At 42.2% G+C, this 18,789-nt stretch overlaps 1 protein-coding gene across 1 annotated transcript in view; it reads left to right on the forward strand.

The window, feature by feature from the left end:
* Positions 1–18,789, forward strand: part of PTCHD1 (patched domain containing 1) — a 55,286-nt gene that overhangs the window by 12,418 nt on the left and 24,079 nt on the right. Inside the window, exon 2 of the mRNA XM_081199420.1 lies at positions 16,899–17,559. Within this exon, the coding sequence (XP_081055546.1) occupies positions 16,899–17,559 (661 nt within the window). The remainder of the gene's footprint in view (positions 1–16,898; positions 17,560–18,789) is intronic.

Genomic DNA, 18,789 nt, shown 5'->3' on the forward strand with positions numbered 1-18,789 from the left:
AAGATTTGTGCTAAGTCACTATTAGCATCATCAGTGTTTTTTCCCCTCCCTTGGGCTCCACTGTTCCAGCTCCCTCACAGAAAGAAGCTAAACAACCCCCCTTTAATACGTTCTTCTGTACTTTGCCAGCCACCAATGAGGCTCCTGAAAGCCAGGAGGAAGTCACTAGCCTAAGTGACCGCCTTGAACTCAGGTGCTGACGAACTCACTAGGGCAGAATCCCCGAAATAGATTTTGTTTTTGAAACAGCCTCTTAAGATTTGTCTTCTGGGATGCCTGCCACTGACATTTGCAACATTTCTCCCCCATCAAAGCTCCGTGGAGATAATTTTTCTCTTTAATGAGAGACCCTGAGGTTCTCCTGCAACAACTCTTGTATAATGACATGGCTCCAGGGGTGTGTGGCTTCGTAAGGAAAAATGCCTCCTTGCCAAAAGAGTTTTTAACCCTACCTACGTGCAGCGCCCTCCCTCCTTCTTCTAACCACAGGTTGCTCTTTGTCCTTGGCCTCAAAGTCAATCTGTAAACAACAGAGGACAGAATTTATAGTTCCGCGGTAGTGTCACAAGTGTCAGGCTGTCATATCGGCAATGTTTCTCTATTTTTGTCAGATTACTCACTCTGCTGGAACAAAATATATCCATCACGCTAATTTTATATGGCGAGCTATTTATTGCCACATGTCTAGTGACACAGCATAATTTAGAGTAACAATGTACCATATTTCCCCACAAAATACCACGTACAATGTTCTGAAAACAGAAGCAAAAGAGAGAGAAAATCAAACGGAAATGTTTTTGAAGCGGTCGAGGACAGACACACACTGCAGGGTTGAGGGTGGGCAGGCTGTTGAATGAAACGCAGAAAATATCTACTTCACTACTGCCCCGTTTGGGATTAGTTTTATATAAACCAAGTAATCCCAATGTCCTTAATTCCAGATGAAGGCTAATTTTGGAATGCCTACCAAGATATAGCTATGCCATTTATTATCAATTGCAAACTCAATTCCTGTGGTGATGTGTTGGCTCCAGGTTGTTGTTGGGTTTTTTTGTGGGGGGGGGGTTCCTTGGGCCCCTCCCCTCTGCATTGCAATTATCTGGTTGCTTTCCCTCTGCTTGCAGAGGAAAAAGGCAGACAAATTAGCTGGCTGTGGCAGCTTTTGTTCCTGTTGCTCATTCCTGTTTCTTGCTGATGCTCTCCTCCCGGGCCAGAGGACCAAAGCAGGGTGTGTGGTTGGCAAAAGCAGAGCAAAAGCAGGGGCAAGGGGCTCCGGGGGTCAGCACAAGTGTGGGCCTCAGCAAGTGCCCAGCAGTGCCAGCCCCTGACACCAGTCCTCTGGTTGTATGTGAAGCAGTGCTGTGAAGCATGTTTAGAGTGCTTTCCCCTGGCCGTAGATCATCTCCTCACAATAGGCGTGCATCTTTATTTTTTAAATGGTTGCGTTTCCTTTGAGCCAACAGGTGAAAAAAAATGGTTTCAGGATACAGAGAAGAGCGACTGAGGTAGTGAGCACCCAGCTCCCATGAAAATCAGTGGGAGTGTTTTCTGTTGTTCTGAGTCAGGAGTGGATTAGTTGAAATCTGCTTTGGGCTCAGGTTTTGCTGATGAACTTTCAGCTTCAGCTACAGAAACCTCTTTTTGTGTTAGACAGCTTAGTCTCGTCAGGGTTTGGGGGTGCTGCTGTTGTTTTACATGATGGGTTAATTTTATTTCTTTTATTTTTCAGCCATAGATTTGATCTTAGTGCCACATTGTACAACCAGGTTTACAGGATTTCAGGGATTATGTAACTGTGCAAAGGGATACTCCTGACCTCCCATTGGAGCAAATGCATGCAATTGGTTTACTTAAAAGGAACAGCATAGACTTCAATACTCTTCATGTTTTGTTTGGATTTTTTTTAAAAAAGCATATTGTACCTTTGTGTATTGTGCTTTGACATTTGTGGATGCAATCAGATCGTTTCCCTTTCATGTTTTGAAGGATCTTGTTAATGGGACTGGGGAGAATCAAAATGATGTTCTTCCCCCCTTTTTATCTGCAGACTCCCCACTGCTACCTATTTGTCTTTAGCCTTAGCTGTGTTCTTTCAAATAAGCACCCTATAGCAGAGCCTGGAGAAGGACCGAGCCATCAGCAAAATAATAAAAACAACTATGGACAGAGTCTTCTCTTCCAAGCAGAGTCCGAGAGAAACTGGTCCAGTTGTCTATTTACAGTGCTATTTACACCAAGCCATCTTTTCCTTACTCCCCAAAGCAACTTTTCATGTTTGTTAAAAATGATGTGCTTTTTAAAAAGGGGGAGGGGGGAGAAGAGTATACAACTATATTCAATGTATGTGCATGTGACACTTTTTAAAAAGGTGGATCATGCTCCTGGGGCATCCTTCTCCAACCTGGTGGCCTGCGGATGCTTTAGACTACAACTCCCATCAGTCCCATCTGGCTTTACCAATGGTTAAGGATGATTTGCAGGCCAGGACAGCTGTCAAATGCATTGTGATGGAGTTAGAGAAGTAGAGGTGGAAGTGGGAGGTGGGGAGATGCGTCAAAACCTGTTGGTAGGAGCACAATTGTTACAAGCTGATCAACTTTATGTGGTCTATCAGGTGAACTGGCGTGAATTCATCTGGTGTTATGGACGTTTCAAAGGCCTTTTCATAAACAAACAGTTATTGTTGTTGTTGTTGTTAATTATTATTATTATTATTATTATTATTATTATTATTATTATTATACCCCACCCATCTGGCTGGGTTTCCCCAGCCACTCTGGACGGCTTCCAACAAAAGATTGAAAATACATTCAAACATCAGTCATTAAAAACTTCCCTAAACAGGGCTGCTTTCATACATCTTCTAAAAGTCAGATAGTTGTTTATTTCTTTGACATCTGGCAGGAGGGCATTCCACAGGGCGTGCGCTACTACTGAGAAGGCCCTCTGCCTGGTTCCCTGTAACTTGGCTTCTCGCAGCGAGGGAACTGCCAGAAGGCCCTCAGCACTGGACCTCAGGGTCCTGGCAGAACGATGGGGGTGGAGACGCTCCTTCAGGTATACTGGGCCGAGGCCATTTATTAATTAAATTTATATACTACTCATCATCCAAAGATCTCAAGGTGGTTCACAACATAGTAGTACACGATAAAAGCACAAAATAAATAGTTAAACAGAAACAAAACGTACATAAGCATACCTTTGGAATTGTTATTGCTATGGGGGCATATATATGAAAAAGCATTATGTCAGAAATGGAGTCATCTGCATGAATTTTTCAGGAAGTGCTGGCCAGCAGGAGGAAACAGGGATAGGGTAGGTACCTTTTTACGAGCCAGGAACTCAGTAGTTGCAACACAGCTGCATAGTGTGCAGAGAAACAGGTGATTGTAGGGATGGTGGCTGGAGTCCAGTAGACCTGGTGGGACTACTAAGAGGGCACATGAGCATGGCCAATGAGAGGGCATAGGGGTGTGAATAAACAAGTTTTGAATAAACATCCACAATTATTATTTTTTACTGATAATAATTAGCTAAACAGTTGGAGGATCTATACAACTCTGTAACATGCAGAAAATAGCATTATTGGAGAAACCAAAGACTGGAACTGAGGGAAGTCGGGGGGTGGGGTGGGGGATGGGTTTTGTGGGGGGAGGGGGAGGAAAAATGGGGAGGGAATAAGGATATGTTTTTGAGAAATATGTTTTGTTATAACTTTGAATAAAAAAAAATAGAGAGGGCATAGGGGTGTGGCAAAGTTCTGGTTCCCTACCACCACCACCCTCTGCTGTTCCCTTGCAAAGATGCTATGGACACTTAAGCATCACTGTTTTACAAATAGTTAACCTCTAACTAAAGTGAAAAAAATATCGTAGTTTGTTTCCCAAGGGGTCCCTGCTGTCACAAATGCTTCTCTGCTGGGATAATGGTTGTGTTCTTTTTGACCTGTTCTGGTTCTCTCCCTGCCCTCCTGCTTTGCAAAGAAACAGTGGACACTTAAACATTGCAGTTGTATTAATACTTAGCACCTAAGTGTCTCTCTTGAGTCCAAAGGGGTCTCTGCTGCCATAATTTCTAGAGTGGATTCATATCACAATAACTGTACAGTATATTACTCAGAGGTAAGCCCCACTGTGTTAGTCATAAAGGAACCCTACAGGACTGTTAACAAGGTACCCCATACAGATTTTTTATTTATATTTATATATTTTTTGAAAAATAAACAATAATTCAACAACAATTCAAATTTAGCAGTCAATCAATCAGCCTAGGACTCGCCTCCAGCCACCAAAGGAAACATCTGAAAGCAATATCATGGAGGCAAACAATATCTTGAACTCATCAGTTTTAAGTAACTAGCAACCGTAAGTGCATATATAAATTCTGCTTCTGTTTGCTACAGAAACATTTTTATGGGTTTACCAACTTCTGATAAAAATACACATTTGTAGTCTTTATTCATTTATACTAAGGATTTTTATCCCATTCTTCAGCTGAAAAAGACTCCCAGAGTAGCTTAACGTGATCAGTAACAAGATAGTCCTTGCCCTCAGGCATACAATCTAAAAGTTACAACACAAAAGGAAAGGGAATTTTTTTTTGGGGGGGGAATGGCCTTTGCAAAATATATTTTGTGAAATTGATAGGGAAGCAATGTTTAATCAATTCACCAATTTGATTCATCAATTAAAATTATTAATTCACTAAAATGGGAGCCCCTATTAATGACAGGTTTTTAAATACGGTACATGGTTTTTAATACCAATACTTACAGATACTGCAGGTGGCAAATGCCATTTTAAAAGAGATCCTGATTGATTGATTGATTGATTGATTGATTGACTGAAAGTGAATTATGTACATTATGTAACGCAATTATGTAACGCAAAGGAACATATAATTATTGCTTCAGAAGCATTGTTATTATCCATATGCAAGCTTATGAAACCAATGATTGATTTAAATCCATATGATTAAAGACATTTTAACCAATTAATCAGGTTACAACCCTATAAACTGAGTCACTGTGCTGTGGTCTAATATTGGTAGATGCAGGCTCGAGTCTCTACTCAGCCATGAACCTTACTAGGTAATCTTTGGCATTCTGCCTATCCTATCTCATATGGTTGTTGTGAGGATAAAAAGGAGAAGGGGTGGAACCATGATTTCTCCCTCAGCTCCTTGAAGGAAAGGTGGGATATAAAATGTAGTAAATAAAATGGGTGGTGTCACAATACTTTGTGCGATGTTATAGTCTGATTGCATTCTCAATTTTCTGTCTCCCTTGGACACTCAACCTCCAAGCTGAGCACTTAGAAGATAAAATATTGCTCTCCTCTTCCCATTCAGCACAGAAGTGGCAGATTATCCTTACAACTGAGACGTGTTTTGTCCTTGTTTGAAATAAAGGGATAGCACCATGTAGACCTTATTTTTCTTTACACTGGAATGAAAAACAATCTTAGGGAAAGAATGAAGAGATTCCCACAAAAGCAAACCTCATCTAGCCTAAGAAATATGTGGAGTAAATAAAGTTGGTGGAGAGATGAGATTTTGTAAGATTACTAATGTCCTTATTTATCTTTTGGCTCATACCCCGTTCATGCCTACTGCTAGTAGCAGATGACTCATTCCTATAGCAAGACCCTGCACTGCTGCGGTAAATATCTGAATACAGGTGCTACACAGATGGGGCCAGGAAATAATCAGAGGAAAAGAACGTGTTTCACTCCCATAGTTCCTGCATCCAGCCTGTGGGATCTTGCCATAGAGAAGCACCACATAATCACAGGCCCCGGTCTGATCTCAGTTTCTGCGAATCAATCATCACTTCTTTTGCCGATGTATATTTTACAAATGCACATTTTAGAGATAATTTAGCATGAATTAGATAACAGCTTTAAGCATCATTTTGCTAAGGCAATGTGAGTTTTTTTTATTTAAAAAAACAAACCAGTTATGCAAATGTCGGTGTGAGTTGACTAATGTATTTGCCAGACTCTCGAGGCTCGCAGCTGTCATTTTAAAGAAAGATGCTCCTTAGGTAAACTTTCCTAGTGCCAGGGGCAACATTAGCACCTGTCATTTGTGGGCATATGTGAGAGCCTACTATTGATGTCTGCCTTGGGACACCCTTTGAAGAATCTCTGGGCCCCAAGGGGTTCATCTAACCCACTCAGGGAGTCCATGGCACCATTCACATAATAAAAAACCCCTACCATAGATATATCAAAAAGTAGAGAGTTCACGGCTTGGCTTTTGAAAAACAGTACTTAGCTCATTGGGAAGCACCACTGTTAAAAGTCCCTAAGGTTAGGGGCACTGTGGAACATTTAAGAAGGGCCTAGAGCCAGCTTCCCATTGCTGCTTAGTGCACTGCCGCTGCAGCCAGAGAAGCCCACCAATGCCCAGTGGCAGGAAGAGGCCCAGAGGACACTTTGCCCAAGGCCCCCTCAAACCTGGAAGCGGCCCGGTCTGCTTGCAAGACTGGACAGCAGGTCTTTCTCTCCCTGCCCTGGATTAATTTAGTGCAGAAGTAGCCAATGTGGTGCCCCCCCCCCCCAATGATGCTGAACTACAACTCCCACAAATGCTGGCTGTTGGTCATGCTGGCTGAGGCTAATGGAAGTCCAAAACATCTGGAGAGGGCCACATTGGGTATCCCTGATGTAGTTAGTATTTTACGCCTCCGATGCTGCAGATGAGATTGGTGTAAATCACATGCCTGTCTGGGAAAAGAATGTGAAAACGGAAGACAGTCTTATCTCTTCCGCTGTATGTACTATTGTACTGTACTTTTGCTTTTACCTGTGTCTGCTTTCCCTCTCGGAGCTGGAGAGAGAGGACGCCATAATTCCTTTGTCTGTACAGTGGTACCTCGGGTTAAGTACTTAATTCGTTCCGGAGGTCCGTTCTTAACCTGAAACTGTTCTTAACCTGAGGTACCACTTTAGCTCATGGGGCCTCCCCCTGCCGCCGCACGATTTCTGTTCTCATCCTGAAGCAAAGTTCTTAACCTGAGGTACTATTTCTGGGTAAGCGGAGTCTGTAACCTGAAGCGTCTGTAACCTGAAGTGTCTGTAACCTGAGGTACCACTGCACATAGTGTGTAAATAAATACGTATATTAGCTGTACGATGTCTCACACTTCTTGCTGTGTTATGCTAGAAGATTAGTGTGCATATATCATTTGATATATGTCACTGAAGCGCACTGGAGCAGAAAGGAAGTGCCTTTTCCAGAGCTGCGCATACCGGAGGATGCTCGGAGTATGGGGCTGCAGGGGCACTCCCAGGGCGTTTTCCTACAGTTACTCTGACAGCAGTGTATATTGAGGAGACAGGGGCAGTTTGCCCAAGTTTGGAGCAGGTGGAAGTGTCAGACTTGGAAAGCAACGCTGTTCCTCCCATCTTTATATCCAGCTAGGAACTCTGGGCTGAAAAGGTTTTTCTGTGAGGACTGTGACCATTTTCAGATTCTGAGCAAGGCTGCACAGGAAAGGCTTATACAAAGTGATGCATTTTCCCCTCCCAAATCTATGTTAATCTGTGCCAGTTAATTATCCTGGAGAGCACTTTCAATCACTAACACCTATTAGTGTCACCACTCCTGTAGATGAAAGATAAATGAGAATGATATATATTTAATAGATTCAAATGTTTGGTGCAAATTATCTGCTTAGGGTGAGTTCTGGTGGCCTTCAGTCTGTAACTAAGCTTGGATGATGATGATGATCATAATTATTATGATTATTACTCTCATCTGTAGGGACGCAGGTGGCGCTGTGGGTAAAACCTCAGTGCCTAGGGCTTGCCGATCACATGGTCGGCAGTTCGAATCCCTGCAGCGGGGTGAGCTCCCGTCTTTCGGTCCCAGCTCCTGCCCACCTAGCAGTTCGAAAGCACCCTTAAGTGCAAGTAGATAAATAGGTACTGCTTTATAGCGGGAAGGTAAACGGCGTTTCCGTGTGCTGCGCTGGTGCCGGCTCGCCAGAGCAGCTTCGTCACGCTGGCCACGTGACCCGGAAGTGTCTCCGGACAGCGCTGGCCCCCGGCCTCTTAAGTGAGATGGGCGCACAACCCTAGAGTCAGACACGACTGGCCCGTACGGGCAGGGGTACCTTTACCTTTACCTTTACTCTCATCTGTAACAGGGTTGGTCTGTAACCAGGATATACCAAACCATATTTTGATACTCCACATGTTTATGAGTCTTAAACCATGAGGATTGGGGTTTTTTTTCCATACACTGAAGCAGACCCCTCCTCATTAGACACCTTCACAAAGCTTTCATTATTTCCATCTACCTCACCCTGCTTTACCCTTATAATCCTCTGCAGCACGAACATCATTCTGTTCCTGCATGCTGTCATTGCTAGACGTCATCTGAATTTTCTCCCTTGTATTGTATCAATTAAGTAGCAGCTACTTGGAGAGAATACTTTTAAAGGAGCCACATGATAGCAGCAGAATGGACGAGTTCTCAGATCATCTCTGCCTCAGCAGACGTTCCACTTACAATAGAGGCACAGGTGTGATTATAGTAGGACGGCATCCCATTCAACTTTAGCAGAGAGGGGGAGATAACTAGGTCTATTCCTCCATTTCTCTCTCGTAGCTATCCATGTCAAAATCCCATTTTTAGAAAAATTAAAAATAGTTTACAGAGTTGCAATCGTGCATTAATGCATACGCTTTATTACTCATCGAAATTGTAGTACTCCCGGGACATCTATATGTAGATTGCCCTCCTCTGAAGTGCATTTGGTCTTTTCCTTCAAGGAGTGGAGCTGGAATCACTCATTCTGCCTCTGTCCACTAAAATTATGACATTGGAATGGATCCACCTTCTGTGAATTATTTCAGGCAGTGATTAATCTAACCTTCTTTCGTATCATTTGAGCTGTATTTCCAGGTGAGTTTAGGAGTGGGGGTGGAGAGCAAGCAAGTTGGGACACAATGTTGTTGTTTTTTAGTCGTTTAATCATGTCCGACTCTTCGTGACCCCATGGACCAGAGCACGCCAGGCACTTCTGTCTTCTACTCCCTCCCGCAGTTTGGTCAGACTCATGCTAGTAGCCTCGAGAACACTATCCAACCATCTCGTCCTCTGTCGTCCCCTTCTCCTTGTGCCCTCCATCTTTCCCAACATCATGGTCTTTTCCAGGGAGTCTTCTCTTCTCATGAGGTGGCCAAAGTATTGGAGCCTTAGCTTCACGATCTGTCCTTCCAGTGAGCACTCAGGGCTGATTTCCTTAAGAATGGAGAGGTTTGATCTTCTTGCAGTCCATGGGACTCTCAAGAGTCTCCTCCTGCACCGTAATTCAAATGCATCAATTCTTCGGTGATCAGCCTTCTTTATGGTCCAGCTTTCACTTCCATACATCACTACTGGGAAAACCATACATTTTACTATACGGACCTTTGTTGGCAAGGTGATGTCTCTACTTTTTAAGATGCTGTCTAGGTTTGTCATTGCTTTTCTCCCAAGAAGCAGGCGTCTTTTAATTTCGTGGCTGCTGTGTCGTGGGACACAATAGAGACATGTAAAATTAAGCATGCTGTGGTGAAAATGAATTGGAAAGTTTTTTTTTCCCCTCTCCTAATACTAGAACTCAGGGCCATCCTAAGAAGCTGAATGTTAAAAGATTTGTTACAAGTGGAAGGAAGGAACGATAATGTTCACGCTGCTATGGGGTGTCATATAAATGGAGCAAATAAACAAATTACAAACTTGCAACCGCTTGCACTCATACTCTGTTAAGCTTAAAAGCCTTGGATTTGTTGAGGTGAATGAGAGGGAGAAATGGGCAAAACAGCTCTCTCACAAAATATAGAAGAGGTTTTGCGTAGCAGCAGAAACCATTGCCTCACATAGGGACAGAATTTCTTCAAGGATAACTATTATTTTCTTTATTTTGAGCCCTTAACATTTTTAAAACAAAAACAAAATCTAATATACATTTGGGGGGGAAAGGGGGAAATTGCTCAGGGACAGGAAGAAAACTGTGTGACATCCTGACACCAGGCAATGTTGTACAACCCTCCGTGCTGCAGTGTTTTATTGAGATTGCAGTGTTCTTGTGTCTAAAGTTATTTATACTGAGTGAGCTCCTAAATTATGAGCAATGACTAAGCAATGCCAGCCGTTTGGGGTGTTGTTGTTTTTAGCTCAGTTACAAGTTCCTCGTGAATGTTATTTTATCATTCATTGAATCTGTGCTTTCCAGTCTTCTTTTTAAAAAAAACAATATTTTTTTTGTTGACAATTATATGGAATTTAAAAAATAATAATCTTGATCAGCCCAAGCTGCTCCGTGGCACCATTTTCAAACCCCGCATTCACATTTAACAATTCTGTGTTGATTAAGTGTACACTAATGCCGCCCCAATTAAGCATCTTCCACTGTCATTAAACTAAAAAGTTTCCTGGGGAATTCTTTTAATATACTGTGTCCAAATGAATTAGCATGTAATGTAGTAATTCACTTTTATAGCACCTTTCATGTTTAATATCAGACAAAGAAAAGGGGCATTGAAATGAATTCCTTGGAAAATGAATTATTGAGACTGAAATAATGAGTGAAAATTGAATGCAGCTTTGCAGCTGTTCGCAATGGGGAGGACTTGGGGGGGGAGAGAAGTAGCTCCCCAGGTCTGAAATCTACTGGGTTTTCCTAATCATAATGAGCCAGCAGGTGTTGGCAAATGCTAGCAATAGGAGTTTTACTATTTTGCCATAATAGGCTGTGTCATACAGCTGCAAACACTTTCAGAGAGAAGGGCAGCAATTACTGGTACACCTAGTATTGCTAAATAACTATTTTTCACCCAGACAGTTTGGGAATGCAAGCTCTGTGTCCAGTCTCGTTCCAGCTGCTCAAAATCTGGGAATGGGTTGAGAACAGAGCAGATAGGGTTAGGGCAGTGTTTTTCCTTCTCCACCCAGACCTTGTTGTGGGTTGACCTTAGGGATAAGGGAGAAATTCAGTTGTGTTTGCATTTTGATGGGAAACTACCCAATTTGTACTTCTCGATCCAATACACAAATGAAAACCCAGTTTTCCTTCAGAATTCACACATCTCATAATTTTATGCATTGGGGAAAATGTGTATTAGAACATACATTTGCGAAAATAATATGCAAAAATTAAGGGAAATTGTTTTCAACAATGTGTATACAGTGGTACCTCAGGTTAAGTACTTAATTCGTTCCGGAGGTCCGTTCTTAACCTGAAACTGTTCTTAACCTGAAGCACCACTTTAGCTAATGGGGCCTCCCGCTGCCGCCACGCCGCCAGAGCACGATTTCTGTTCTCATCCTGAAGCAAAGTTCTTACCCCAAGGTACTATTTCTGGGTTAGCAGAGTCTGTAACCTGAAGCGTATGTAACCTGAAGCGTATGTAGCCCGAGGTACCACTGTATTATGGTGACCTCTGCCCCTTCACTGGTTTTTGTTCCCAAACATCCTTTTTTTAAAAGAAGAAAAGGAAGTGGCAGATAGGCCTGCCTTTGGACTCCAAGCTATGACTTCCATCCACAAATTGCTCTGCCACAGAGTTCCTGGCAAAGAGCAGGGGACAGGTTTACTTCATAGCCAATGAAAGTGGAAGCGGCTAGGACTTATACCAAGTCATTAACATTTTTAACTCTATTAATGTAACAAAATTTATCTCAATTTTTTTAAAAAGGTCTTTCACCAAACCACATCTCTTATTTGCTTAAATTGGCAGTTCTAAGCTATGGGAGTGTCACAGTTTGGCTGGATGGGCTTTTAACAAAATTGTGAAACATAGCAAATGCCAAAAAACAACAGCAAGTATTTTAAATTTTAGGCTCCCTTTGAGCTTGAAGCCCAGGGCCAAATGGTTCTTGAACCAATGGCTTCAAGTTACAAGAAAGGAGATTTGGAGTAAACTTCAGGAAAAACTTTCTGAAGTAAGAGCTGTTTGACAGTGGAACGGTCTCCCTTAGGAAGTTGTGGACTCTCCTTCCTTGGTGGTTTCTAAACAGAGGTTGGGTGGTAATCTGTCATGGATGCTTTATCTGATATTCCTGCATTGCAGGGGGGTTGAACTTTATGGGCCTTGGGGTCCCTTCCAACTCTACAATTCTGTGATTCTATGACCCCTCTCTGGCAGGCTCTGACTACCACCCTCTCAAGCCCCATTTCCTCTAAAGGCTAATAGGTGGGATGTCTGTACAGTGGTACCTCAGGTTACATATGCTTCAGGTTACATACGCTTCAGGTTAAAGACTCCACTAACCCAGAAATAGTGCTTCAGGTTAAGAACTTTGCTTCAGGATGAGAACAGAAATTGTGCCCCAGCGGCGCGGCAGCAGCAGGAGGCCCCATTAGCTAAAGTGGTGCTTCAGGTTAAAAACAGTTTCAGGTTAAGTACAGACCTCCGGAACGAATTAAGTACTTAACCTGAGGTACCACTGTAGTTTGTAGACTGGCAGTGGAAAGGAGATGTTCTGTGATGGCAATGCTGCCTTTACAAACTCCTCTACCACACAGACTCTAAGATCAACACACAAGGATCAGACTTCTGCCAGCTAATCACTCTGTATCCCCATCTATGCAGTATTGCATTCTGTGAATTAGTATGCACATTTATTTTATACATACATTTATATTTGTCCGTGTGCGTGTGTGTACATATAAAATAAGAAATTTCCATCTCAGCCTTCTGTTTCTTCTTCACCACTCAGGGCAGCTAATAATTAAAATCAGCAGTAAAATACAATAATGTTCTAAAAATACAATATAAAAAAACAGAGGCAATGTAATATAATCAAAGCAGAAACAGGTGCAGCAAATAAAACAAAGGCTTCAGATGAAATTCTGGCTTTGCTATCAATTTGAGGGAACTTTTACTAAAAGCAATACAATAGAATAGCACACATCTAAAATGGCTCAAAATACAACAGCAGTTAAGCAGCTTACAGTGCGTGCCTATACAGGCCTACTCAAAAACGCCCCACTGTCTTCTGTTGGACTTACTCCCGGGTAAGTGTGCATAGGATTGCCCTGGGGCAATCCCAGGGCAATGTTACTTGCTAACTTATTCTATACTTATTAGTTCAATTTGTTAACCACCCTTCATTAGTAAGGATCCAAGGGTGGTATACAAAAGTATAGGTTGTTGGAATCTGTCTTGAGAGACAACAGAGTGCACTTCTGGGGTTGAAGTCAAACCACTGCGTTAGCAACACCGAAGTGACCTCGCAGGGCGCAAGCCTGGGCAGTGGGAATAGAGGTCTCGGGCTGCCCAGATGACAAGACCCTCCCTCCCCCTCGGCCTCACTGATTTAGTCCAAGGGAAAGCACAGCAATATGTTTGGCACCAGCTTGGCTGCACAAGTTGCTAGAAGCAGACTCTGCTCCAGATTTGGGTAGGGCAGGTCTGTCCAACTGGTCAATTGTGATCTAGTGGTTGATCTCGGGATTTCCCTGGTCAATCCTGGTCAATCGTGGGATCCTGATTCCCCCTGCCCTCGGAAAATAGCTCAACAACTTTGGCTTCTCCTCCCCCAAAAAAGCTCAACAAGTTTTTCCGCAGTCTCTTGGAAGTTGAATGTGCCTGGTGTAGGGTTTACTCCTGAGTCTTTTCTTCTCCTGAAGATATCCCGCAAGGCAGTGGAGGTTTAGCATCAGATTTTTCCTTCTCCTAGATGGGCTACCTTCCCAGGTTGATGAGTCCCATCTGCCCCTCATTTCCCTCATTTCTTGAGCATTGGACCCACTATCGGTCTCATTCGCTGAATCCACCAGAGCCTATCTTCACATGCAATGGGAAGTCTGTAATTCACTGAGGGTTTGACACCCATTGGCTATCCTCACCTGCTTTAGTTGGCCAGTCAAAGCTATTCTCAGGATGTGGCTGCTGTCACATGCTGACAGCTTCTAGGAGCCACAGGTGTATAGTATATATAGGTAAAATGACTGTTTCAATAAAGCCATTAAAAGCTTTATTAATACTTCAAATGCCACCTTAATACTTGGAAATATGTAACATAATGTTGAACAGTTCTTACTCCCTAGTAATTGTTGTTAGGATTGCAGCTGAAGATGGCAATTATGTGCACACATAGAAAATGTCAAATTAAGCTTAGTGGAACATACTTGTGACTAAATGTTCATAAAATTGTGTTGTAAATGTATTATCATGCAGTAGAATTCATTTAAACATGATTTTAAATCATATTAAGAGAACACAGCCACTGTACGCTAGCTCTTTCTCTTCTCTCCTCTTCTCTTCTCTTTTCTAAATTTAAAAATCAGTTTCTTATCTCCCCAAGTAGCCCATTTCAAAGTCTGAAAGAAAAAGTGTAGCAAAATTCAGAAATGTTGCCATCTTAATGGGACTCGGGGATTCAGCATCCTAAAAACAATGGAGAAAAATGGGATAGAAAACAAAGACACATGTGGGATGTCCCACACACTGAAGATTTTAAAATATGCTGAAATGAGAATGGCAGCACAAAATAAGAATACAAATATCAGATACTTCATAAGAAACACAATGTATACTTCATAGACTTATAATTTATATCAATAAACACATTTAGGCAAACACAGCTTTAAATGAGATCAAAGAGTGTCAAAGATCTTTAAATAAATACTATAAAAATGCCATACTTCCATAAAGTTGATTTTCACAATAGACCATTTACCAAAGTCCATTTTTGCATTAGCAGAACTTCCTTAACATTTGAAAATGGCTGCTGTTAAGAATCTTTGCACAGACTAGCTGCAGGAGTGACAGACACCTTATACAAAGCAGCTGAGAGCTTTCTCAATGCAGTCAAACTATCAAAGCAATTTAGCAACAACAAGGCAGGTTCAAGATCAATATGATGGCTCATGACCTTAGTACATATATTGTCAACTTTATTCCAAAACAATGAATTATATCATGTTCCCAGTATAAGAAATAGTATGTTCCAACTTGCCAGTGATCCCTCCAACTTCTGAGGTTAGAGATTTGTTATACCCTATCTAGCACAGTACACAGGACTGGCCTCAGACATTTTGCTTCTTGAGGCAAACGACAAGGTACCTTTCTCATCATCCCCAACCCCCATCATGCTTCCTTACACGTACAGAAACTGACAGCTGAATCTTAGTTCAAAATTGGTGATTGAGCAGCATCCTCAATTCCAGCTGAGGGCAAGAGGCTAGTTTATGAGACACAGAGCAGGCTGCATGGCACACACAGCTCCCCAGGACTTCCTGTACCCCATCATCTGCCTGAGGCAGCTGCATCATCTGCCTAATGGTAGGACCAGCCCTAGTAATGCAACAACGCCTGCAATTAAAAGGCAGAATATCATCTCATTATTCCTTCGCCAAATGCCTGTTCCGATAATTTCCCCAATCTTTAGCTAGCCAAAAAAGAAGGAAGTGTATCTGTCGGCAACAAGATGAGTATTTAGGGGATGTTCAGAACACTCTTCAAATGTGGATCAGTACACTTATTACAGTGGCTGTACATCCTACAGAAAACAGTCCTCTGTTTGAAGGCTGTCAGAGGACCATCTTCTATTTGAAGTCCCATTTAATGATTAAAGAAAACCTAAGAAGGAAGCACAGGGACCTTCAAGTTACCTGTCAACATTTGGCCTTGGATACCAGAAGGCATACAGGTCACCTAGTCACAGCCTTCTCCACTATAGTGAAAAGTATTTTACTTCTAATTATAGTAATTATTTCTAAATTTGCATGTAGATTAGCATATGCAAATTTGTGTGTGAAGTGCAAGTATCAAAATGCATCCCCAACCAATCAATATGCACCTTGCTCTTTCTGAGGATGCAAAATTATGTAAAGCAGTCACTTGCAACAAATTTAGGGTGGTAGCCCAGCGGAGTCATTGGAGACCAATCAGAAGCAATATATTTGTACCCAGGAAGTAGTATGTTCCTAATCCAAATATTAGAATTGGCCGTCTCTAATAAATTATTTTAAAAAATCCTTGCATCACTATCTAACACATAACTCCCAGTAATGTGTTCTATTTAACAGGGATGGAAAAGTGTTTGCATACACACACACACACACATATACATACGTATACACATATAGAGATCAGTATACTTGTTGTTATACATTTGATATATTACATCCCTTTTACTTATAGTAGACAAACAACTTGCAAATTGAAACATGGTATCTTATCAGGGTTTGGATGAGAATATTATCAGTATTATTATTATTTGAATTTATATACTGCCCTATACCTGGAGATCTCAGGGCGCTTCACAGAGTAAAATCAAAATATAAAACCACAAAATATATAATCAAAATGAAAACAACAACCCAATAACACCCTGCCCCCCAGGAAAAAAAACACATTTTAAAAGGGCATTGGATGTCAATCAAATCAACGAAAGGCCTGGTTAAAAACGAACGTTTTTGCCTGGCGCCTAAAAGTGTATAATTAAGGCGCCAGGTGAACTTCCTTGGGAAGAGCATTCCACAGATGGGGGGCCACTGCAGAAAAGGCCCGTCCTCGTGTTGCTACCCTCAGGACTTATCAAGGAAGAGGCACACAGAGAAGGGCCTCAGCAGATGACCTCAGGGCCCAGGTAGGTTCATATCTGAGTGTGTGAACGAAAGAGAGCAGCCAAATGAGGCATGCAGTGTTTCTTTATGCCAGCCCCTGATTGAGTTATGGGAAATGGTTTTGGGGGACGAGAATAATACTTCAGTGCATGTTTTCCATTTTCAGCAGGTCCTTATGAATACTGCAGTTATTAAAACCTGCTGGCTTGGTTAGATAAGAGGAGACAGACTGTTGATGAAGCTGCTGCTGCTGCTGCTGTTCTGCTTGCTGTAATGCAGAGATTATCAGCTGATAAATAATGTGTGTTGATTTTTCTCTCCCTTGTAGTTGCACTCTGCTGTGACCAGGATCCAAGTACAAAGACCTGGTTTCAATTATACATTTGCCCATATCTGCATCCTAAATAACGACAAGTCTTGCATCGTGGATGACATTGTGCACGTCCTGAAGGAACTAAAGGCTGCTCGCTCGTCTAATCAAACTAATTTTGCTATCACGTATCCGATCACACACTTAAAGGATGGCAGGGAAGTGTACAATGGGCACCAACTTGGCGGCATCACTGTGCACAGCAAGGACCGGGTGAAGTCTGCCGAAGCTGTGCAGCTCACCTACTATTTGCAGGCAATCAACTCCCTGAACGACATGGTGGCGGAGAAATGGGAATCCAACTTTTGCGACACGGTCAAACTGTTCCAGAAATCCAACCAGAATGTCACGATGTATCCCCTAACTTCATCATCGCTTCAAGAAGACTTCCAAGAGACAAGTAGGGTGTCGGAACGCTACCTGATGACAAGCCTGGCCCTCGTCGTAACCTTGGCTATGCTCTGCTGTTCCATGCAAGACTGTGTCCGCAGCAAGCCCTGGCTTGGCCTCCTTGGGTTGTTAACTGTGAGTTTGGCCACTCTCACTGCAGCTGGAATCATTAACCTGACTGGTGGGAAATACAATTCTACCTTCCTGGGGATTCCCTTCATTGTGTTAGGTAACTCTCTCATATCCTATTATTGCTGTGGGTATGCCTGAACGTATTAGTTTGTCTGAAGTATTGCTCAGTTTGAAGTAAAGGAGAGAGGGCAATGTGAAGGCCTAGCCCAGCTGGCTGAGGCTGATGGGAGTTGTAGTTCAAAGCAGCACCAGGTTGGTGAAGGCTGGCCTAAGCCATTTGGATGGACCACCATTTATCTAATCCGTAGTAATAATTCAGATTTGTGGCGGTTGACTTATGCTTGCTTTGAAGCCAATTAACTCCTAAGTGTGGCTCTTACTCAGCCATTTCTACTTAATATCATACTGCATTATGAACATCAGTCCATATGATACACTTGTAATACTTAAAATCTTTTTCTTTTATACTTTACATGGAATGGAGCCTAAGCTGTTCCGTAACACAGTTTTTGTCTGCTGCTGTGGAAAACACATGCATCATCACAGGGGGTTATGCAAGATAAAGAAAAATCAAATGCATACTTCTCTGTAGAAAATCTGGTTGGCTTTGGTACTTAGCTTTATAATAAAAACTTGCACAGCTCCTCTAACTGAAATTAAAATATCAGTTGCCTTGGTGAATAAGAGCAGCAATGTGGACCTGTATTTACATAGCACATACATTATACTATTATTATAGTTTTTACTAAATATACATTGATTATTACCACTAGCTTTTATTTTTATCAGGATGTGCCTAGGGAACAATGATAATCATGGTTTGATTTTCAGTTTGAGATCATGGATTTATCTTGCGCATCACATAAGTGAAGGATGCTCTGCTGAACTAGAGGTGTTTGCTTTCAAGCAAAGAAAAGATGAAACTGCTTACATTCCTTATGCTTCAGGCTTTGCAAACTAATTCAGCTCTGATCCTGGAACTGATAGTTTTATGCCTCCTTGGAGATTTTGCTGCGGTGGCAGGAATTGCCATTCTTTTCTGATTTGGACAATGGAGAGCACTTTGACATACTGGGAATCTCTTAGGCATGGTTCAAAGGTATATTCCTCTTGTGTCAGATATGTTCTGCAAGCACATCTGGTGGATGAATGGCATTAGCCAGTGGTAGCCAATGCCCTCCAGAGGTATAGAATCATAGAATCATAGAATCATAGAGTTGGAAGAGACCACAAGTTGGACTCTAGTTTCCAGCATCCCCAGCCAGCATAGCCAATGGCCAGCAATGACTGAAGTTGTAGTCAAAACAAAATCTGGAGATATCACATT

This window comes from Podarcis bocagei (genome assembly GCF_964188305.1).
Source record: "Podarcis bocagei genome assembly, chromosome: 6".
Classification (NCBI taxonomy): Eukaryota; Metazoa; Chordata; class Lepidosauria; order Squamata; family Lacertidae; genus Podarcis; species Podarcis bocagei.